This window comes from Euprymna scolopes, chromosome 41 (assembly GCF_053919585.1).
Source record: "Euprymna scolopes isolate OS-2025 chromosome 41, ASM5391958v1, whole genome shotgun sequence".
NCBI lineage: Eukaryota > Metazoa > Mollusca > Cephalopoda > Sepiida > Sepiolidae > Euprymna > Euprymna scolopes.
Window position 1 is genome coordinate 9,590,420 of NC_136522.1, and position 24,091 is coordinate 9,614,510.

Sequence of the window (24,091 nt, forward strand, 5' to 3'; positions counted from 1 at the left end):
CCAAATAATATCGATAATCTTCATCTCAAAAATTCAGAAAGAAAAAAGGTAAGTCAGGTAAAAAAAAAAAAAAAGAAAAGAAAAAGGGGGGGGGGGTTTCACCATTATAGTGGTGCATTTGGAAGAATTCTAAAACTAATCAGATCAAAAAGTACACATTTACATGACACCATATACAACAAGTAGTGCACATCAAAGGAGGGGAAAAAAAAAAGAGAGGAAAATCTGATTGGCAACAAATTTTTCTAGAAAAAAAAAAAATTCTATGATCACTTCATGTGTATCAAAATGCATAAATATTTTGTGTATCATTCCAGTATTACCATCAAAGCAGTTTACGATTATTTAAATCAATGCAATATTTTGAAATACTGAGTACGGAACAGTAGAAAATCATCAGAAAGGTCTCATTTGCTAAAGTACATTTTTCAAAGCCTTCTTCAGACCAAATTTGAGATTTGTTTTTACAATCCACAGCAATTCGAAAAGTGGTAAAAAAAAAAAAAAAAAAAAAAATAAAAAAAATAAATGTTACCATAGGCAATAAAAGTTACTTTTCAATCTAACTGCATCATTTGAAGTTTTAAATGCTTTTTATTTCATCTCAAACGTTAACTTTTTAATTTCCAACCAAGATGCCTGGCATCTTGTCTTTTTTGCCCGGCTGCCCTCATTTTAGATTAGCAATTTTTTTTTTTTGGTGTGTGTGTGTTGAGAGAGAGAGAGAGAGAGAGAGAGAGAGAGAGAGAGAGAGAGAGAGAGAGAGAGAGAGATAGAGAGAGATAGAGAGAGATAGAGAGAGATAGAGAGAGATAGAGAGATAGAGAGAGAGAGAGAGATAGAGAGAGATAGAGAGAGAGAGAGAGATAGAGAGAGAGAGATAGAGAGAGATAGAGAGAGAGAGATAGAGAGAGAGAGATAGAGAGAGAGAGAGATAGAGAGAGAGAGATAGAGAGAGAGAGATAGATAGATAGAGATAGATAGATAGATAGAGAGAGACATTGCAGAGTCCTGTCACCACAAAGTGTTTTTTTAGAGGGGAAGAGGGTAAAGAAAAAAAAAAAAAAAAAAGAAAAAAAAATTCTTACTGTTTCAATATTTTAAGTTCTAAATTTATTAGATTTTTTTTTTACTAAAATATCGTCTTTTTTCTTTTCCAGTTTTAACAACTAGTCCTTTACTTTTCTATGTTATTACTTTTCATGCTTGCATTTTTCTATTGTAATACATGTTTTCCAGACTTCCAATAAATTCACTTGTTCTTTGTTTAATTTCAGTCTTATTTTTTGGCCCCATAAACACATACATAATAACAATGTACGGCACTCGTCTGCTTTCAATAAAATTGCTCCAGTTATCTCCTTTTCATGCTCTTTCACTTGCTACTTCTCTTTTCGTGACAGTGAATTAGTAGCAACACAAGTCGCTGAAGTGACATGGTTGCTATGGAAACCAGTTATAAAAATTGTCGCTCACCTCCTTACATTTTTTTTTTTTTTTTTTTTAACGATTTTGAACACCAGAAAATTCACAACTTGTTTTACCGAACAAAAATCGAAACAATTTTTTTTTCATAATATGACTGAGAAGGTGATCTGTAAACTAATTGTTTGAAGAAACGAGTGAGTGGCAAAGCTTTAAAGCAGTTCTAAATGACTAAAACTGCCACTTAAAAACACAGTAATGTTTCAATAGCCTTTTTGCTTGCACCTTCTCAGAAAAAGCCAGAAAGAATGAGAATAAAAATCAAGAAAATGTCAAATGAGAAGAGTTGAAGTCAGTTAAAAATAAAAACAGGGATTCTTAACATGAATTTAAATGGGAGAATATTTCAAACATACAAAATTTATCTTTTTGTGTTGCATCAAGAATTTGTTTACCAGTTGTTTTAAGTATCTAAACATAAAACTATATGAAATTCTTATTCAAAGTTGTCGCCAATCAGATCAAACGGGAGGGAGCAGGTATTATATACATCGTCCAAGACGGACATAATATAGAAATAATGCAACGTTGTGAGATGTTAAAAAAAGGTGGAAAACAAACACATCATGCAATGAACTCTTCTTACCAGATGTCAATCATGATGAACGATTTATTTCTAAAAACAAAAGAATGAATTATAAGCATCATGGAACAAAGCAAGTATATTTAAAAAAAAAAAAAAAAAAAAGAAGACAGTTAGAAACAGTGTACATCTATATTTCATCTGCAGATTTTGTCCAACGTTACTTGAATCGTGGATATGACAGACATCATCACCTCTAGTAGGCTGCTACACAAATCACAATCATAGATAAAGAATACCGCCATTCTTTTTACTTGCCTCCCCATGAAAGCAGAGTTAGACACGAGGTGAGTTTTTAATGTGAGGGGAAACCAGATCCCTAAAAAGGTACACTCTGGTCAGTAACAAAAATAAAAAATGCATGTTATGAAAGACCCCTCCCCTCCACTAACTGAAACCAAAAAAATGAAGTGCAGCATCAGAACAGATACTACACCCTAATCTTGGCCTGAAGGCCAAGAAAGAAAAAAGGTATTCTTTATTCAATAACAGAAAAGTGATTATGGTATGTCTTTTACCGATTCCTGTAGAGACAAGAACTGTGCTGGTTTGGTTTGGTTTTGGCTTAACGGCATATCAACCCTTTTCAGGTTATTCAATGCCAAACTCAGGATTAAAAAAAAAAAATAAATTATGTATTCAAAGAACTTTATGACGTCAAGTATCAATCAATTCTGTATAGTTCAATAGTTTTGTTTGTTTTAATATCTAACGATCTTTTTTTTTTTTTTTTTTTTTTAAAGTTTTATATATCCTCATATTCATTCATAAGGTTTAGTTGGGTTGATTCAGAGAATGATTTATATTTTTGTAAAGATCCTTGTTACTCTTAAAAAGGATAATATTTCCTCTAGACAGTTGTTTTCGAAAAGTTTCTTCATGCTGTTGTGTTTGAGGTATTGTTTTCTATCTTTATCTAGAGCTCTACATTCCACAAAGAACTGTGCTGGGGTGAAGGCAAGAAACATCCATGCGGTGAAGGCTTTGTGTAGAACAACACTTTTTGGTATTTGCTAATCTTTGTTGGTGCAATGGCTGTCACAGGACGGACAGCATACAGTAGACTGCAGGCTTTTTTACATGAGTGTTTTTCTTTCTCCTAGCGGTACATAGAGCGCCTAGCCATCCCAAATGTCACCTATCTGGTACTAGCCAGGCTCATATAAATAAATTCTGGTTAAGGAGAAAAGAGTCCACAAAGATTCTCCACCATCCAAGTGAGGGTTAATTATCCAAACATCAGTTGCCATGATGCATCAAACGTTGCCTTGAACTGTTTGGCTGTCTATAGGCCAACCACAGTGCAACAACCTCAAACCAGAAAAGATGCATTCCAATAATTAAGTAGAAGTCATTTCAGGCACAGTTTCTGAATTTCCATCAAATCCTACTTATGGAGAGTAGGTAAAGAGGTCACGAGACACATTGTACTTGCTGTACATAATGAGGCAAGAACAAGATCTCTCCACAAACGCGCAGCGAGTACAGTTTCAGGGCCTCCAATGCATGTAGAATCAAATTATCATTTAATCCATTTCCGGCAATCATTTCATAGCCATATTTAAACAAGTGTGGATTAAAGTTTTTTTTACAGATTTAAAAGATTATAATTAACAATTATCGCAACAAACATGTGGCAATCTGAATGCTTCAAATTTTTCTCACCCAGCAATACACATCTATCAAGAATGCAGAATAGGAAAGCCCGAAAACAAACGTTACAAAACTCAATTTAAAAAAATTTTTTTTTTTTTTTTAAATTACTTATCTGGTATAGCCTTATATTCTGTAATAAGAGAATTTTGTACATTTATAAGATAGATTGAAAAGAGAAGGCACAATTATACCATCTCCAAGACATTTTTAATACCCCCCCCCAATCCAGTACCAACATTGTTCATAATATTTAAATTAAAAAATCCAGTGTTTATACAAACAGTGTGGGGGAAACATGAAAATTGCATATTTATGTATCATGCAAAAATAAGTATTCTTACCAAAAATCAAGTAGAATTTTAATTAAAGATAAAAATCTGTTTTTGTATTTTACTTGGTATTAGCGGGGGTGAAGTCGGAAAAGAAAACCTGATAACCTACCACAACGCCAAGAGGACAGAAGTGAGAATGGGTGAAACTAGATGGGTAAAAAACGAATGTCAACGCCTGCTTTTCTAGGTCAAACATGACGGCATAGAGAAACGAAATCGCGAATTTTGTAGTTTTGTAACATAGAAGTCCCTCAAAGAGACTAACTCGTTTCATAAATCAGAGATATAATCTAGGAAGTATCAAAAAGTAAGAATTTGTGAGAGACCCCCCCCTCCTCCTTCCCAAGCCTTTACTAGGCAAAAATGTACACACATTTTCGCTTTTATAACTAGGGCTATAACAAGAGAATATTCTTTTTATTTTGGCTCGAGTATATATCAGTTATTATCTTATGTTTTTAGATAGTGATATGGTTCTCGATTGATTAACCGAGTCGGATATATACTTGAGTCAAAACAATATTCTCTTGTCATGTCATAACCCTAATTATAGCTTGGTTAAAGGACAAACCGACTTATCTTCCCCCGCTCTAGGGGATTTTCAACCTTATAAATAGTGAATAGGCAAAAAATACGATAAAACTGATTTTTATTTAAAATTCTACTCGATAATTTTCAAAATTTTTAGTGTAGATACCCACTTTTTGCCCACATGCAACCATGTTGGACAGCTTTTCTGTTAATTCATTTGTAATTACGATTTTCACCCTTATAAATAGTGAATAGGCAAAAAATACGATAAAACTGATTTTTATTTAAAATTCTACTCGATAATTTTCAAAATTTTTAGTGTAGATACCCACTTTTTGCCCACATGCAACCATGTTGGACAGCTTTTCTGTTAATTCATTTGTAATTACGATTTTCACCCTTATAAATAGTGAATAGGCAAAAAATACGATAAAACTGATTTTTATTTAAAATTCTACTCGATAATTTTCAAAATTTTTAGTGTAGATACCCACTTTTTGCCCACATGCAACCATGTTGGACAGCTTTTCTGTTAATTCATTTGTAATTACGATTTTCACCCTTATAAATAGTGAATAGGCAAAAAATACGATAAAACTGATTTTTATTTAAAATTCTACTCGATAATTTTCAAAATTTTTAGTGTAGATACCCACTTTTTGCCCACATGCAACCATGTTGGACAGCTTTTCTGTTAATTCGTTTGTAATTACGATTTTCACCCTTATAAATAGTGAATAGGCAAAAAATACGATAAAACTGATTTTTATTTAAAATTCTACTCGATAATTTTCAAAATTTTTAGTGTAGATACCCACTTTTTGCCCACATGCAACCATGTTGGACAGCTTTTCTGTTAATTCATTTGTAATTACGATTTTCACCCTTATAAATAGTGAATAGGCAAAAAATACGATAAAACTGATTTTTATTTAAAATTCTACTCGATAATTTTCCAAATTTTTAGTGTAGATACCCACTTTTTGCCCACATGCAACCATGTTGGACAGCTTTTCTGTTAATTCATTTGTAATTACGATTTTCACCCTTATAAATAGTGAATAGGCAAAAAATACGATAAAACTGATTTTTATTTAAAATTCTACTCGATAATTTTCAAAATTTTTAGTGTAGATACCCACTTTTTGCCCACATGCAACCATGTTGGACAGCTTTTCTGTTAATTCATTTGTAATTACGATTTTCACCCTTATAAATAGTGAATAGGCAAAAAATACGATAAAACTGATTTTTATTTAAAATTCTACTCGATAATTTTCAAAATTTTTAGTGTAGATACCCACTTTTTGCCCACATGCAACCATGTTGGACAGCTTTTCTGTTAATTCGTTTGTAATTACGATTTTCACCCTTATAAATAGTGAATAGGCAAAAAATACGATAAAACTGATTTTTATTTAAAATTCTACTCGATAATTTTCAAAATTTTTAGTGTAGATACCCACTTTTTGCCCACATGCAACCATGTTGGACAGCTTTTCTGTTAATTCATTTGTAATTACGATTTTCACCCTTATAAATAGTGAATAGGCAAAAAATACGATAAAACTGATTTTTATTTAAAATTCTACTCGATAATTTTCAAAATTTTTAGTGTAGATACCCACTTTTTGCCCACATGCAACCATGTTGGACAGCTTTTCTGTTAATTCATTTGTAATTACGATTTTCACCCTTATAAATAGTGAATAGGCAAAAAATACGATAAAACTGATTTTTATTTAAAATTCTACTCGATAATTTTCCAAATTTTTAGTGTAGATACCCACTTTTTGCCCACATGCAACCATGTTGGACAGCTTTTCTGTTAATTCATTTGTAATTACGATTTTCACCCTTATAAATAGTGAATAGGCAAAAAATACGATAAAACTGATTTTTATTTAAAATTCTACTCGATAATTTTCAAAATTTTTAGTGTAGATACCCACTTTTTGCCCACATGCAACCATGTTGGACAGCTTTTCTGTTAATTCATTTGTAATTACGATTTTCACCCTTATAAATAGTGAATAGGCAAAAAATACGATAAAACTGATTTTTATTTAAAATTCTACTCGATAATTTTCAAAATTTTTAGTGTAGATACCCACTTTTTGCCCACATGCAACCATGTTGGACAGCTTTTCTGTTAATTCGTTTGTAATTACGATTTTCACCCTTATAAATAGTGAATAGGCAAAAAATACGATAAAACTGATTTTTATTTAAAATTCTACTCGATAATTTTCAAAATTTTTAGTGTAGATACCCACTTTTTGCCCACATGCAACCATGTTGGACAGCTTTTCTGTTAATTCATTTGTAATTACGATTTTCACCTATGCCTCCACCTGTATAAGCCCAAGAATTCTTTTGAAATAACACGTTTTTAGTGTCTATAATTACCTATGTACAAAGGTAGAGTTACACAGCTACTTTCAATGTTGGGGAAAATTTATTTCCTTTATTAAGCCATGGTTAGAAAACCGTTAGCAATAGACAGAGGCTACTAGGGAATGCATAAAACATCAAGATAGCCAACACAAATCCGAAAATGTGAGTGATACGTGCATTGACACAATTCTGAGGCAGTATGTTCAGGATTGCACAACACAGTGAAAGGAGATTGCCAGTAAATATCTGAACAAATACTGGTGTGATTATGTAGTGAGTCTAATACGAATGTATATCGTCGCAGGTTTGGTCTGTTCAGTCGCAGCACCGGGCAGTAATCGTCAGAGAACAGGATGAAAATGATTGGATTTTGCTTAGGAACAATCCAATTTGGTAACCTGACCCTTCCAAGAATATGATTGGGAACAATATTCCTAATCACAAGACACTAGAAAAGCATTTGACCTGCAACAACTTGACACATAAAATTAGTGGGCAACTAAAGATTTCATGGATAATGTGGATTTCAAATTTATGTTGGGCCATAATTTGTGGCTGGAAAAGTTAAAATCCATCAAGCATGTCTTGCAGCCATTTGGTCAATTTCAGGCGATGACTGTAATAAGCACCAATTGGAGGAACAGGCAATGTCATCAAAAATGATTTTTTTTTTTTTCACTATTATGGAATAAAAAAAAATTCAGACAAGCAAAAAAACCAACTTACCTTTTTGGCGGCACCAATTTTGGTCTTAGCCACACCCCGAACTTTCTTCTGCCTATTCTTTCGTTCTTTACGCTGTTTACGACTAATTTTACCTTTTTCGTACAAGCCATGCTGGAAAAGAGAGAAAAAAAAATAAATAAAATAACTAAATAAAACAGCAGACAAGATTTGATAATTCACATGTAATGTGAATTTTAAAATACGTGCTTAGACAGGATGACCTCAGATTAAATTTGGAGAATATAGCGAGATGTGTGCAGTTGAGCTCGCAAGTAAAACAGGAGAGGAAGTGATAAGGACGGTATCTGAGAGAACGAAAGATAAATACTTGGGCAAAGATAGGCTAGTTTAGAAATCAATTTCGGAATGCTGTTGTTCAACATATGCTCAGGTGGCCTTTGGGTTTTAAGTGGCGACTCCTGGGTAATAATAATAATAATAAAGTACAATAGACGTTCCAAGGGATGTTATGAAAATTATACTCTCCATTACTCAAGCTTCTGACTGATTGTGTCCATAAATTTTATTCAGTCAGGCTACCCCCCCCCTGCTTTTTTTTTTTTTTTTAAATTAAAAAAAAAAAAAAAAAAAGTCATGTTCATTCTTTACAAGGTATATTGCCACTTGAATAAGCAGTTACGCCTAGGAAAGATAAACAAGATGTTGGTTTACATTACATTTAAACGTCTGCATATCATGACAGTAAGGGAATCAGGTTGCAGGAAAGGAATTTCAAAGTCTAGCTATTTGAGTAGAAAGCTTTCAGGCATTTAGGGACCCCAACCATAGCAGTGAAGGGGTGAGATTTTGTTGCTAAGAAGGTTTGTCGTGGGGATATGTATGTCGAGAGGGGGGCACAAGTGCAAAGAGTTCATCCAGTCTTGTACATATTTACATCAACTAATCTGGTAGTTCTAGGGCACATCAACCCTTTTTAGCTGAATCTATTTTGGAAAGAATCATGCTCTGTCTTTAAATATTAATGCATTGTGTTTTTTTGTATAGGAAAATTGTTTTTGACCCTGTAGAACATGATTGAGTTTTGCAAAGAGGAAGGAAAAAATAACATTAACTGTATTATTTCAGTGGCAATTTAGTGTGTGCAGTTTAGGGTGAATTATAGTAAAATTGTCTTTAATTTTGTTAAAATTCACGATTATTAGTTGAAGAATATTGAGTCAGTCAGAACTAAGCCCTTTAAAATTTCACGAGTATCAGTTTAAAGTTACTGACACCATAACCATTGCCGACTCGATTCTTGTCCAGAATTTTCATATTAAAAAAAAAAAAAATCTGTATAAATGCAGATACATGTGACAAAACAAAAATCATACTCCAAAATTGTGTAAATTGATCAGTTTATATAAAATCATTTTTAAGTAATTCATGGGTAAGTGTAGAGCATTACAACAAATCTTGCAAGTTTGAGTTAGCTCCCCTTTTCAAAATGATGGGCAAGACATTTCTCAATAAATAAAGCTACTTAATTTACATGATTTTTGGAATATATTTCCATTTCGTCAGATACATACACCATAAAGATTTTTAATTTTTTTCAATGTAGGGGAAATTCTGGCTAAGAACGGATTCAAAACAAAAAACACTGGGAAATGTTCATTTTTAAATTAAAAGGAACAAATGAAATGCATCAGAAAGGTTAATCAACACAAAAGTTCAGGATCACGTCCCAAATTTTCATCATATGCACAAATCAAGAATATCAGAAAAAAAAAAAAAAAAAAAAAAAAAAAAAGCCCTATAATTAATAAGATTTTATTTTTGTCACAATTATAAAAACTGCCGAAAGATACATCATCTATGCTACATAAAACTAATACAGGGTAACTAGAACAAATTAACTTCAGTATATGCCTGACTTGTCCACTAAGTTTCAGCCAGGAATGTCCAACAGTCTATTCTATTACGCTCTCATGATAATTTGTTAGGGTTGTTTCGTAGCATATCAACATTTTCAGTGTTATTTAATGCCAAATCCAGTAATTTTGATAAGTTTTTATGCTTCTATTTAAATTTTTTTTTTTTATATAAGTATCTTTAAATATAAATTCATAGTGTTTGGCTTGGTTGTTTTCCAATGGAAAATCGTTTTTGACTTTATAGAACATGATTGAATTTTTCAAAGAGGGAGAAGGGGAAACCAAGGTTTGATACAAGCTAACAAGGCCGCCAGGTGGTTGGCCAATATAAGATTGGGTGAGCTAGTAGCATCAGTTGTTTAAGGCTAATCTAACTTTGACACAACATGCAAAATTCGGTGACAATCTTCTTAGCACCATCCTGATATCCATGTTTTGTTCGGAAATAGTCTGGAGATTGTTTTAATGAACATGAGATTTCAGATAATCCAACAGAAATCCAAGATGATATGATTTAGTGAGTGCAATCTATTCAGGATCATGATTTTTACTGAGGAGATGATCAACAAAGTGTCTCTGCAGCCATTTTAAGTATTGGGAATTATCTCATCCGGTTTAAATAACTGTTACTGCACAACATCTATTGTCCCAAATATCTTGGTAGTCATTGGGAAGTATTCATTTTTTTTTTTTTTTTAAATTTATTACAATTGGCTATTCGAGTCTCACTTCGAAACCAACAAGAACTACCCCCACCCCATTTTGCAGAAAATTTTAAACGTTTCTTAATCACAAAAAAAAAAAAAAAAAAAAAAAAAAAAAGTGTAGAGAGAGAAAACAGAATTCCATTAAAAAGCCAAAACACATCCTAGTTATTTTATTTACCCAAGCCTCTATGGATAAATTTAGCTTCAACTGGCCTTTGACAACTAAATATTTTCGTTTACTAGCCAAACTCACATGATTTTTAGAACATGACATCTTCATTCTGTGATGAAGATGTACAAAGGTTTTTCTGTGTTATTTTTTTAATAAGTGCAATTCTAAATATACAAATTTTCTCTTGATACTTTAAGTATAAACATTTTAATTTCTTCAGATATTTTTTTTTAAACAGCCTTCCTTAAAAATATATTGTTCTATTAAACTTTTGTTTAAAGAAAACGAACAAAACAAAATGTTGGAAAGATATTTTTCACTCAGTAGCGAGCTTTGGAAGATTGTCAGTGAAAGAAATACAATCGCCAAAGATAAACGTTTTATTTTTAGTCGCCACTTTGAAAAATCACTCGCAAATGTGACGGTTCGAGTCACAATGTAGAGCCATATTACCTCTTCAGCATGTTTGTTTGATGAAAGCGCTTTTGTGGAATAATGGGTTAAAACTTTGCACACCAGGTTTCGTCTTGTTAACTACTTAGCGGCAACTATCTCCAAGGTTATTAAATGCCATATCACACTCTTGGTCATCGAGTTCCCATGTCCAGACAAGAGAAAATGAGCGCTACTAATACAAAGACTATCAGTGCACATTTGGAGCATATCACTGAAAAGTGATAAAACAGTGTCGGACATTCAATAAATAAAACTTGATGGACTAGACAAGTCTGGCACAGACAACTTTATTCGTATCAGAATTGGATGATAGAAAAGATTAGAAAATATTAACCACTAGACGTTTCAGCCCATTAAAAACAGGCAAAAAGACATAACTTGTTGACCTAGGAGTGCTTTATGCCAAATTGATGGTTGAATGTTGTTACATTTGTGCTTATTTTTCCATTAAATATTAATCCATATTAATTCAAACAGATACCATAATACTTAGTTTGCTACATTTTATAACGTTTCAGTAGTTTCCGAGAAAAAGTGGAACAGACAGTGAAAGAGAAACCAAGTAAGAGAAATATAGATTCCATGAATAACATTCTAAAAACTTTATCAGACAACGATCAACAGTTGATGGTTCTCTCATATCTATTAGTCAACAGTTTCAAACAGCCGTACAAAAAAGGATTTAATTATTACTTACTCTTGCCAACCGATGTTTTGGTTCAAATTTTTTGGCGTAGTCTAAAGTGTCGTAAACCATGCCGAATCCAGAGCTCTTTCCACCTCCGAATTGCGTCCTGAAACCAAACACGAAGATAACGTCTGGAGTAGTTTTGTACATTCGAGCTAATTTCTCACGGATTTCTGTCTTGGGTACAGTGGCACGACCAGGATGAAGAACATCCACCACCTGAAAACAAAGAAAAATTTTGGAGAGTCAATAGGAATCAAAAAACTGCATGCATATAACGGTGGAACTACCTCTATGAAGAATTCAAGTCCACCCAAAAAAGTTTCGGTACTAGTGCACTGTACGAACCGCAAGTCAGTAACTGTACATATTACAAACTGACTTTCTTATGTCCACTCAGGCTTGACTTGCACCTGACATCAGCAGAATATAGAATACTGTTAAAAACGCTCGGAAATCAGTTCAAATTCTATAATTAAAAAATAAAAAATTTAAGTTTTTTTGATTTTATTTAATTGTTAAGTGGAAGTACAAAATAGTTACAAAACACCCTCCCCATGTTAAGAATGGTTTTCTAGATAACGTTATTTCATGGTAACAGATGCAGAAGTACCCAACATTAGTCCAATCACAGACATTTACGAGAAATCCACTTCATAATATGCAAAAGTAACGACATCCACTTCTTACAATGCACCAGTACGGAAACACAAATTTTTTTTGGGGGGGGGGGGGGGGGGGGGCACAAATAATGTTGGGAAGTAATTTTTATAGTGTTCCATAATTTTTTTTTTTTTTTTTTGGTGGTTGTTAACATTGGTTATCTTTTAAACAAACGCATTTCAGGTGAAAACATACTTAAAAAAAAAAAGTCCAGTAGAAAAAACACTTGCAAGTTAAAATTGAATTTCTTGAACAGATCATTTTTTAAGCTGGAAAAGTTGTGTGACCAATTCAATATGACAAACAGCTTTCGGCACATCATCTGTGGGATAATTTTCGTAATTTATACTAATTTTGCTACAATACGTAATGTTTTCACCCAAAATGCACTAATGTCAACAGATGGCTTCTTGCAAAGAAAAAAAAGAAAATGTAGATAAACACATAAGCGATACGAGTAATCTATCAGATTGACAAGAAAGTTTTTGTAGTTTGTAACTTTCAAATTTAGATGAACATATCTGCTCAAACAAAAACTTATTGATCGAAATAAGCACCGTCAGAATCACACTTTTATCAACGCAAAACAAGTATTTATGCTAGTAACGTAAAAATCTTGCATTCTGCTGGCGACGAAGTCGTTTTTAAAGCATTTCTCACACAGAAGTTTCTGAAACGCTTGAAAAAGTGGTAGTCAGTATGTGAGAGGTGCATTTGTTTTTTTCTTCCCCATCTTGTATTCAACGCACTGAAAAGAACTGTTTCAAAATCATTAAATAGAACAAAAAATGCTCTTTAAAATGATATATAAAATAAAGGTATTATAGTGAAAACTTGTTTGAAAATACATCAAATCAAAATTTAAAATTCTGCAAGAAACTTCTTGTCAACCTAATTGAAGACACACACCAGTTTTCTCATCTCTCATTTACAAGCAGGCAGCCTGTCGTTGCCTGGTCGCAAAATACAAACATTCTAATTCATGCAGAAACCAAGACATGTGAGCTATGTTTTTTCTAAACAGTTCACTAAAAAAAAAAAAAAAAAAAAAAATGTCACAACATTCTCGGAACCGGTAAGGAACGAAATGCCCAAACCAGCTCGATTTGATGAAGTATTTAATATTGCTATCAAAACATAAAACCACCAACGTATCACAATGGGAGATACGCAGTGGGGCGAGATAGCAAAATAAAGCAAAGTCATCAAGATACCAAGTTAGAAAATTACTTACACCTAAGAGTATCCTGTATCTCTACAAAGCCACCATTTCCCCATACATGGAATATTATTGCCAGGCCACAAAATGAGTTATAAATCCAACAGGTCTTGCCCCACCAAATAAACCAACCCCCACTGTCACAGTGTTGTACTCTTGTACCTATTTTACAAGTATTATCATAGAATGTGACAAATTCATAGCAACTGTGCCCCGTCATTGTAAATACTCCAGCCTAACAGACAAGTAGCAAAATCCCACTTCCTGCTTCTGCAACACCGAGAAGTTTAAATGTAATGTAAAGAGATATCTCCTGCTCAACTCCCTACAGTGTCCCTGTAGACAACGGCCAAAATAACCCAAGCGGCAATATGACTTATTTGGAATAAATAAAGTACAAAATTAAAAGTATTCTTAACGGGTTTGGATTATACATTATTGCAGGTGATACTTATTAATGAAACAAAAATTACATTTCTAAATTTTTTAAATAAAGATTGGTGATTAGTATTAGTTAATCTGACAGAAACATTAGAGTTTGGCAAGATACAACTAAAGAAGGTCGGAGGTTACATGGATCGAAAAGACAAGCGCTTTATATATGGTATACAAACTGTGGAGAGTTTCTGAGTGGTGTCCTTTTGTGTCTGGTCCAGATTTCTTGGAGCTGATGTCATGCTCTCTGGATAGTTGTTTCGATGGAGGATTTCTCTTAAACTGTCCATCTCCTCGTGATATGCACTGCTGTTACTACATACTGCTTATTCTCCGTTATGAAGTAAATAAAGGGGTCTGCTCAAAATTCTGTCCAAGTTCGACAAGAGACACGACAAGACAAGAGACACCTGAATAAGGTCGGAGGTTAACAGACCGAAAAGTTCAGCAAATAATACGAAGAAAAAAAAAAAAAAAAAAAAAAAAAAAGCCATCCCTTTATCACTTTCCCCAGACATTTACGAGCTGACATTATTCACATCTGAAACCACCAGCAAATCCCGTTTCACTTATCAAGTACATACACCTTCTGGTGGCAAAAACGATTCTTTCAATTGTCTTTTTTTGATTTTGTTTAAAACAATCTTTTACTGCTGGTAGTAATGATAAAATATCTGTACATATAACGGATGTTATTTGTTTTTGTAGTACTGGATTTAAAATGAATTATACGAAAGAACATAATTACCTAAGGAGTTGGGAATAATTTTTCTTTTGACCAATTTGATAACCCAAATTATACATATAACGTGTATTTTTATGGTAATCAAGTAAAAATAACCCCAGAGTTTAATATTTAGAGATTTATAAAGAATTGGAATTGGTAATTGTATCGAATCAGAAAAAATATTGGAATCGCCCTCTCACTATCATCACGTCCTGTAAACTAAAATATTTTAAATAGATACATTTAAAAAAGTGACATCCATTTTAGTGATTTGAGAATATTTGCTCTAAAAAGAAATTAATACAATTTGATATATAGAAATGATATAAACAGTTTTATTAACCGAGAAAAATAATTTTTATACAAGTCTTTCTTATAGTTAAAAAGGAATACTTTTATTAACAGTAAATTCTGAAGAGTTGATGTAAAAAACACCATAGAATTTCCAGGAAGGTCATTAATTATCTATAGCTTTCAATAGTCTCTACTCATCATCTCAAAAGAAAACGATTAAAAGACATTTAATATAATAAGAGGAACACTGAAAGAAATTCCACATCAAGAAATCTGTAGATTTCTCCTGACTACCTACGCAAGCAAGAACAAAATTTCTGGGATACGAACATTAAAACAATCTGTCACAACATTCTCGGAACTGGCAAGGAATAAAGAGTCCAAACCAGCTCGATTTGATGAAGTATTTAGTATTGCTATCAAATAAATATAAAAACCACTTAAGTATCACAATTGGAGATACGCAGTGGGGCGAGATAGCACATTTAATTTAAGATCCCTAACCCTAATTATTTAGGAAATGAAATGCTATTTACACAATTACGATATGTCAATATATACACAGAGTTCATGCAGATTTTCAAAGTTTTTCAAGAACTTTTTCAATTAAAATTCAAGTTTGCAAAACAAAATTTGAGTATGTTTTACTGTCCACAGTCCTTTGAAGAAAATATATAATAAATAAATGTTACCAAAGGCAAGATAAGTTACTCTGGGTAGGTTTTACTTAATGCAAGATGTTTAATCGGTTCGATAAGCGTTTTCAAAGGGTACAGAATTATAAGAAAAAAAAAAAATGGCTGTGTAACAAATACACAGACACTTTCTTGTGGTCATGTACCCTTTAAAAACGCTTGTTTTTCGAGTTGATTAAACATTTTACATTTTAGTAAAAACATTAAAAATCTACCAAGTTAGGTAGAAGAGTAACTTATCTTGCCTTTAATAACATTTATTATATATTTGATTTTTTTTATCACTTTTTCAAAGGATTGTGGACAGTAAAACACACCCCAAAATTTGATATATAAACAACTAGTCTGGGTGCCCAGAGGTGTGTGTTGAGCAAAAAAAAAGTGATAGCAGGCACGAACCCGTACCGCGAAGGAGGAAAAGAATGTGACCCCCCCCCAAATGTAACGGAAGTGGCGAAGGTTTAAATTAAGCCTAGTCAATTGAAAACCAAAACTTACGAAGAAAAAAAAAAAAATGTGTGCGTGTATATATATAACTGGGGTTCCTTCAGCTATACTCGAAATCGAAACTTCGAAAGAATTCTAGGTCATAACGAGTCACTCTGAAGAAAAAAAGATGTAAGCAGGATACTTTTAAAAGCCTTTTCAAGAAATTTTCCATATTTTCAAGGTAATAATAAAAATAAGGCATTTTCAAGGAAAAAAAAAAAAAAAAAGACCAAATTCAAGGACTTTTCAGCCTGTGCGAACCCTGATACATTTTGACTGGTAAAAAAACTGAGCATGCGGGGGTCCCCCTCTTTGAGTGAAAAATTTACTTTCACCGTGACTCTTGATAAGGGTTAAGAGTGTACAGTAGTCAATACAGTAATCATTAGTAATAGAAATTCGCAAAATTTGTTAACTTGAGTGGAACGGCTCATCAAGAACTTGTTTACATTAGACTTGAAGACAACCATATTGTAGTCAGCTGTAAAGCAGGAAAACAATTCCACAGGCGTACAGTTCTAAGAAGCTTTGTTCATAGAATTTACGTTTGTGCAAAAACATCTACCACTCGTTTCTCCCTACTAGATAGGGTTCAAAAAAGAGTTGCTAATCTAATAGGTCACACTTTATCAAATAAGCTCCAGCCCCTGTCCCATCGCCGCAATGTTGCATCACTGTGCCTATCTTACAAATATTTTAATGGAATGTGTTCTGATGAACCCGTTTCACTTGTACCCCCCCCCCTCGACATACATATTCCCGACAAACCCGCTTAGCAATAAAATCTCACCTCTTCACTGTTGATGTTCCTAAATGCCAGAAAGCTTTCTATTCTAATAGTTTCTTCCCTTGAACAGCTAGACTTTGGAATTCCCTTTCTGCTGCCTGCTTCCCAGGCTGTACTGATATGCAGAAGTTTAAATGTAACCAATAAATATCTTAATCTTTTCTAGACATGGCCCCAAATAGTAGGCCCTTACATCCAAGTGGGAATATGCTTTGTAAAGGGTGACTATGAGTGAAAAAAAAAAAAAAAAAAAAAAAAAAAAAAAAAAATCAAGGAGTGGTTGAGAAAAGTGTGAACAAATGAATAGATGAACGATTTTGGGACAATTTTACCTCTATAATGCTCCTGGGGTGGGAGGCTATGGCAGGGGGAAAAAAAACCCAGAGTTATCCTGGAAAATCTGTTCTGACAAAAATTTACTTTCACCATAACTAATGTTTGTGCAAAATTTCCAAAAACCCCAAGGCACAGTAATTGAAAAAAGTGCGGACAAAAAGACGAACTAGAGTAAGTCGAATAACTCCTTTGTCAAGGAGGGGGGGGGGGGGAGAGAGAAGAGAAGAGAAATCACCTAAAGCCATTTTTTTTGGCTAGAGAGGGTGATTTAGCAAAGATTTTTTCATCGACCTAAAAATTTTTTATTTCCAACTTGAAAAACTTACTTTATTCAAAATTTTGATTAACATAAGATCTTATTTTTCACTTGCGATTTCTACAGTCATTACCACAATTTATAAATAAAGCAACAGGCCACCCGGCGTTGCCCAGTCATAATATATGCTTAAATATGATAGCTAAATTCATGCAGATTACATATTTTATTAACTATCAATTATACTGAACCTAAGAAAAATTTGACTTGGGTGCCATCAGCTAGAATCAAAACCAAAACAAAACTCTCCACCCTCATTCCTGAACCTCTGAGCCATGCCCATAGGTGTGTGTATATATATATATATATATATATATATATATATATATATATATAAGTAATGTGATTGATAATTTAATATATAATAATATATATCAATCACATTACTTAATATTGAATTAGCTCTAGGATATTTACCTATCGAGCTTATTATATATCTAAATTACAACAAGCACTTTCTCTTTCCTGTATTTTGATTAAACTAGTAATTTCACTGTTACATTGAAATACACTCAGCTCTTTAGACTATTGTTCTAATCTCCTTTAAATTATATATATATATGAATTCACCTTTCATCCTTTTTTTAAAAGATGGAATCACCTGATTGAAGATGCAAGAAAGGAAGCAAGGTTCAGAGTTTTATAACCACATAGATAAAATAAATTCGTTATTAGTATGAGCAACAGAAAATTAAATGCTAAAAAAAAAAACAAAAAAAAAAAAAAAACATTTTTTTTTGGAATCCGAAAATTTTTCCGATCCGAAACCATACGAAATATTTAATTTGGTCTTGTCACAACATTCTCGGAACCGGTAAGGAATAAGAGGTCCAAACCAGCTCGATTTGATGAAGTATTTAATATAGCTATCAAAGCATAAAAACCACTGAAGTATCACGATCAGAGATACGCAGTGGGGCGAGATAGCAGACAAAAAAAGCTCAACAATATGGTAAACGCAATTGTAAATGACATCTAGTTTTCCTAACGCTCTTACATCGAAAATACTACACAAGAAATGAAACAAAATTGATATATAATACATGCGACCTTGACATTGGTGCAACCACATGGCGTTGGCTGTTTGCAAACACGTCAAATAGCAGACGTGGTCGAATGTTCGCAAGCAAGATAAAATTTTACATATATATATATATATGTGAGAGAGAGAGAGAGAGAGTGAGATGGTATTATTTTTTAGAGTAGGTTCACCTCCACCATTTTCTTTTAAATGACGACTTTTATAAGTTTTCTACTCTGCTGAATATAGATATCGCATTGAAATTTTGCAGAAATAAGTAGTTATCGAGATATAAAAAAAAAATTGTATTGTGCATTGTATTCTTTGACGGCCATCGTTTTTACGCGCGCGCCATAAACAACTCTATACGCGTAACAAAGATGACCGCCAAAGAATACAATGCATAATAAAACTTTTTATATTTCGATAACTCATTATTTCTGCAAAATTTCAAGGCCATTTTTGTATTCAGCATAGCCGAAAACCTTTAAAAGTTGTAATTTAAAAGAAAATCGTGGAGGTGGACCTAATCTGAAAATTTACCAAAAACATTTTTAATATTAAATATTTACAAAAGATTTTTTCTATTTACACGAAACTTTAATGTAAGTAACAAAATGAACATATTTAAATAAATGCGTGTCTTTCTGAGCTAGTTTTTTTTTTTTTTTTTTTAAATAAATTTACAGAACTATAATAAATCTAATAATTATAATAAAAATAAAAAGAATGAGATATGTTCATTACAAAACATTAAAAACCGACGTTATAACTGAGAATTTCAGATGCTGATCTCTGTCTATTAAAAAATAGATTTTAAAAATTTGAATAAAATTATTTAGACCAAACTTTTAATGACAGAAACAAATACAAAATAACTGACTTTAAATTTTTTTGCATTACTTCTTTCCTGTGCCCCCATTCAACTAAAAAATTAAATTATAAATGAAAATAAAAATAGACAGTTGAATCTTTATCACAAAATATCCGAGGTAGTTTTGTGATAAAGGGGCGTAACTCTTGTATCCACAATACTATGCAATTTTAGAACAATGTATTTCGATTTTATTTTCCATATTTAAAAAAATATTTTAAGGATATTTTTTATTAAGACTTAAGATAATTTAATAGTATTTATTTCGATTTTATTTTTAATATTTTTGAAACAAATTTTTACTGAACAAACATACAATTTTCAAGTCCTTTTAAAGAAGTTGTTCATATTTTCTTGAAAATATGACTTTTTGAAGGCAAAAGTCAAAATTCAAGGACTTTTCAAGTTTGTACGCACCCTGCAATAAATATATCTGCAGAACTAGTTGTCAGAAACTGACTTTACGAATGCTTGAAAAAAATATTGAATAATTCGACCCCGTCTTTCCAAGCTTATAACTACTCAAAAAATGTAATTTAAACCCTAATTTTTTTTTTCAATTAAAAGGAGAAAGAACCAAGATTTCATTAAAAAAAAAGAAAAAAGTTTTTAAACTTTACAGGTAAATTTCTAAAAAAAAGTTTTAAATTTGAATATCTTATTTATTGATCTTTTATCTTTAATTTGTGATATATAAAACTTTGGTGGGTAAATTAATTATTTACTTTTTAATAGACATTTCAAAATGAATGGGGGTGTGAATTCAAAAAAACGTTTGTCTAAAATATTATACTAGGTTTATTGCTTAAGGAGAATAGTTTCCCATCTCCCTGGAAAATCTCATCAGTATGCCCTGTATTTAAGAATTCAGGTGATCGCTCATCCCCCTCTCAGTACAGGCCAATAAGTCTCCTGTGCGTCATGAGTAAGTTGCTAGAATCTGTATTAAATACAGAAGTAATCAAACATCTCAACAAAAATAACCTTCTTAGTGACACTCAATATGGTTTCCGTTCTGCTAGATCTACAGCAGATGTCCTTACAGTTATATCGCATAGGATTAGCAAATCTCTCGACGGTGGCAATCTTTCTAGGGCAATTGCTCTTGACATATCTAAAGCCTTTGATAGGGTATGGCATAAAGGTTTACTTCATAAGATCGCTAGCTATGGTATAGCTGGAAAAGTCTTCTCAATTATTAAATCATTTCTTTCTGATAGATTCATAAGAGTAGTAGTTGAGGGGCAAAAATCAGAAGCTCACAATATTAATGCCGGTGTCCCTCAGGGATCCATCCTGGGCCCAACTCTTTTCCTGATCTACATTAATGATCTTCCAAATCATATCCTTACATCATTTGTAGACATTTATGCTGACGACACTACCATTTATGGTACCACATCTAAGACAGTAAACGAGCAAGTTCTCTCCAATTCTCTCTCCTCTGATCTTGAGCACGTAGTACAATGGGGAAAGGAGTGGCTGGTTACTTTTAATGCATCTAAAACCAAGCTTCTCTCTTTACATCATCAACATTCTAATCCACATTTGTCATCAATTGAAATGAATGGCTCTCGTCTTCAGGAGGCCTCAAGTTTTGACAAGCTTCTGGGCTTGACCATTACTCCTGATCTTAAATGGAACACGTATATCAAATCTGTTGCCAAGGCCGCTGGAAAAATGGTGGGATCTTTCTATCGATCCAGTAGATATCTCACTGCTGATGCTATTCTCTATCTATATAAGAGCCAGGTACGTCCAAGGATGGAATACTGTTGCCACATCTGGGCAGGAGCTGCTAGAAAGAACTTGTCCTGCCTTGATAGAGTTCAAAATAGACTTCGTAGCCTCGTAGGAGATGTCCTTTTCTCCTCCTTGCAACCTCTATCTCACAGAAGAGATGTTGCGAGTTTGTCTCTGATGTATCGTTATTTTCATGGAAAGTGTTCAACTGAGCTTCAATCTATGGTCCCCCCTCGCCAAACTTTCACAAGAAACACTCGTCTAGCTGTAAACACTATCAATAATTTCCCCCACTCTTTATCTGTGCCTAAACCTAAACGTAGATTCCATGAACAAAGCTTCTTTCTTAGAACTGCACGCCTGTGGAATTGTCTTCCGTTTTCCTGCTTTCCGGCTGACTACAATATGGTTTTGTTCAAGTCTAAAGTAAATAAGTTCTTGATGAGCCGTTCCATATAAGTTATTAAATTTACCAAATTTTCATTACTAATGATTACTATATTGACCAACTTCTACTGTACACTCTTTAACCCTTATCCTTGAGTGGCCTCTGGGCCTTGATAATGTGGTGATGCCTTTGTAAAAAAAAAAAAAAAAAAAAAAAAAAAAACTTCACGTCGACCCTGAAAATATTGTAAATTTTTTTATAGATTTTTAGTTTAAAAATTGAAAAACACTTTACTCGTAAAATTCAATTGATTTCATTACTGTTTTTTAAGAAATAATATTTCTATTACTTTTCACAACTTTAATAGTTTATTTTGGAAGTATAATCCATAAAGAAAATAAACAACCCAATTTTAAAAGAGAAATTACAAATTTTTTATATTTTATTCATAGTTTCATGTTAGGGGTGTCAAAAATTCCTACAAAAATTCTGATACACCTACTGCAGAACTTATATTACTCAAGCCCAATCCAACTATTTCAATAATTCACTTAAAAAAAAAAAAAAAAAAAATGATTAAACATAATCACCCAGTTAAAATGGTGCATCAGAAAAGTTAATCAACACAAAAGTTCAGGATCACGTCCCAATTTTTCATCATATGCACACATGACTTAAATTCTTTTTAAATTAAATATTTTTTTGTATACATATGGATTTAGGTCATTCACTAATAGATGTGGCTGGAAAGCTTTGCGTTTTGATTTTGATTTTAGTTGATGGCACGCAGCCCTCCCCCCCTTTACTTTTGCAATCATTACTATATTAGGTAGAATATAACAATCAATTGAAAATTGGCTCTGAATCTGAATTAAGTGTAAATATTTAAGCGTATTTTACAACCGAACGGCCTGCTAGTGCGTGACAAGTAAAACTTTTGCAAACTTATTTAGATTGAAGTTCAGAATATAATAAAAAAAAAAATAAAAAAAAAAAAACTTCCATCAAACGTTGCTATTACAGACATTATTGATATGTATCAATGGGTTTAGGGAAGATTTTGGTTTGTTTTGTGGAAGGGCTGTGGAGGAGTTGGCATCAGTTAAAATTGTTCCATTCTGACAAGGAAAAATGCCACAGAACAAAATCTATTAAACTAAAACATTTTACAAAGTGGTTTATATATATATATATTTTTTTTTTACTCCAAACAAGGTATATTGACACTTAGAACATTAGAGGCTACTATTTAGGATAGTGTCTTACAGGGGATTGTGAGGAGTTAAAGAGGTTTGTTCACATCACATTTTAAAATTTGCAGGTCAGTAATTAGAGGAGCAGGAAATGGAAGGGAATTCCAAAGTCCAGCAGTATGAGGGCAGAAACTGTTAGAATAGACGACTTTTCAGCATCTAGAGACTTCGACAGTTATACTGTTAAGGAGCGGAATTTTGCTGCTTGTCGGGAGTATGTATGTCAAGGGGAGGAGGCAGGGATGCGACATAGCAGCAATGGGACAAAAGTTGCAACTTGGCTGACAGGATGTAACCTATCAGATATGAAACTTTTTTATATATATATATATATATATATATATATATATATATATATATATATATATATATATATATATATATATATATATAGAGAGAGAGAGAGAGAGAGAGAGAGAGAGAGAGATCAGTTATTTTTATCTCATTTTAATACTATTAATTAATTCAATGTAAATGCATCAAAGTTATGCATAAACAAGATCTTGTCTGATAATCTATCTAAATTAATTAGAAGATTCCAACAGAATCTGACCATTTAAATGCTAGCTTAACAATCGAGCATAAACATTTAGTTAAAACGGTGCGTCAGAAAGGTTAATCAACACAAAAGTTCAGGATCACGTCCCAATTTTTCATCATGCGCACACATTCGTCCAAGTGGCACTATGCCTTGTTTCAAGGTAAAAAAAAAAAAAAAAAAAAAAAAAAAAAACTAAATATTAATAAAATTATTAAATAACTTCATGTGTAAGTTTCTCATTTTTGTGACTAATTTTTTTTCTAAAAAATTTCAAATAGAGAAAAAAAAAAACCCAAAAAACTTGACAATTTATAAAATATCACTGAAAATAAAAATTATGTTAATTACACTATAATGCACTTCAGGTTTTTGTAAACAAAAATCTGATTTTAATGTGACCCCCTCTCCCCCAAATTTGAAAATATTAACAAAAGTCAATCAAGTAAGGTGTATATATATATATATATATATATATATATATATATATAAAAATCTGCTATACAAATTTCAATCGTTTGTGTTTATATGTCTGCTAAAAGTTTGCCATAACATCAACCGGGCATGAACACAGTATTGTAAGAAAGAGCAATCCCTCGGACACATAATATTGAAACATTTGGGGAGGGGGGTCAATTATTTTGTGTAGAAATGTAGTCTTGTTTGACTATAGTGAATCATTGCTGTTTACATTCAAATAACC

At 32.5% G+C, this 24,091-nt stretch overlaps 1 protein-coding gene across 2 annotated transcripts in view; it reads right to left on the reverse strand.

Moving 5' to 3' along the window:
• The window catches only part of LOC145266340 (small ribosomal subunit protein eS24-like), a 37,207-nt gene that overhangs the window by 5,534 nt on the left and 7,582 nt on the right, over nt 1–24,091 (reverse strand). For both annotated transcript variants that reach the window (XM_080121930.1, XM_080121931.1), the window contains exons 3-5: nt 11,620–11,829; nt 7,711–7,821; nt 2,072–2,101 (exon numbers count right to left, since the gene is read on the reverse strand). In XM_080121930.1, coding sequence (XP_079978056.1) covers nt 2,096–2,101; nt 7,711–7,821; nt 11,620–11,829 — 327 coding nt within the window. In that variant the 3' untranslated portion in view covers nt 2,072–2,095. The remainder of the gene's footprint in view (nt 1–2,071; nt 2,102–7,710; nt 7,822–11,619; nt 11,830–24,091) is intronic.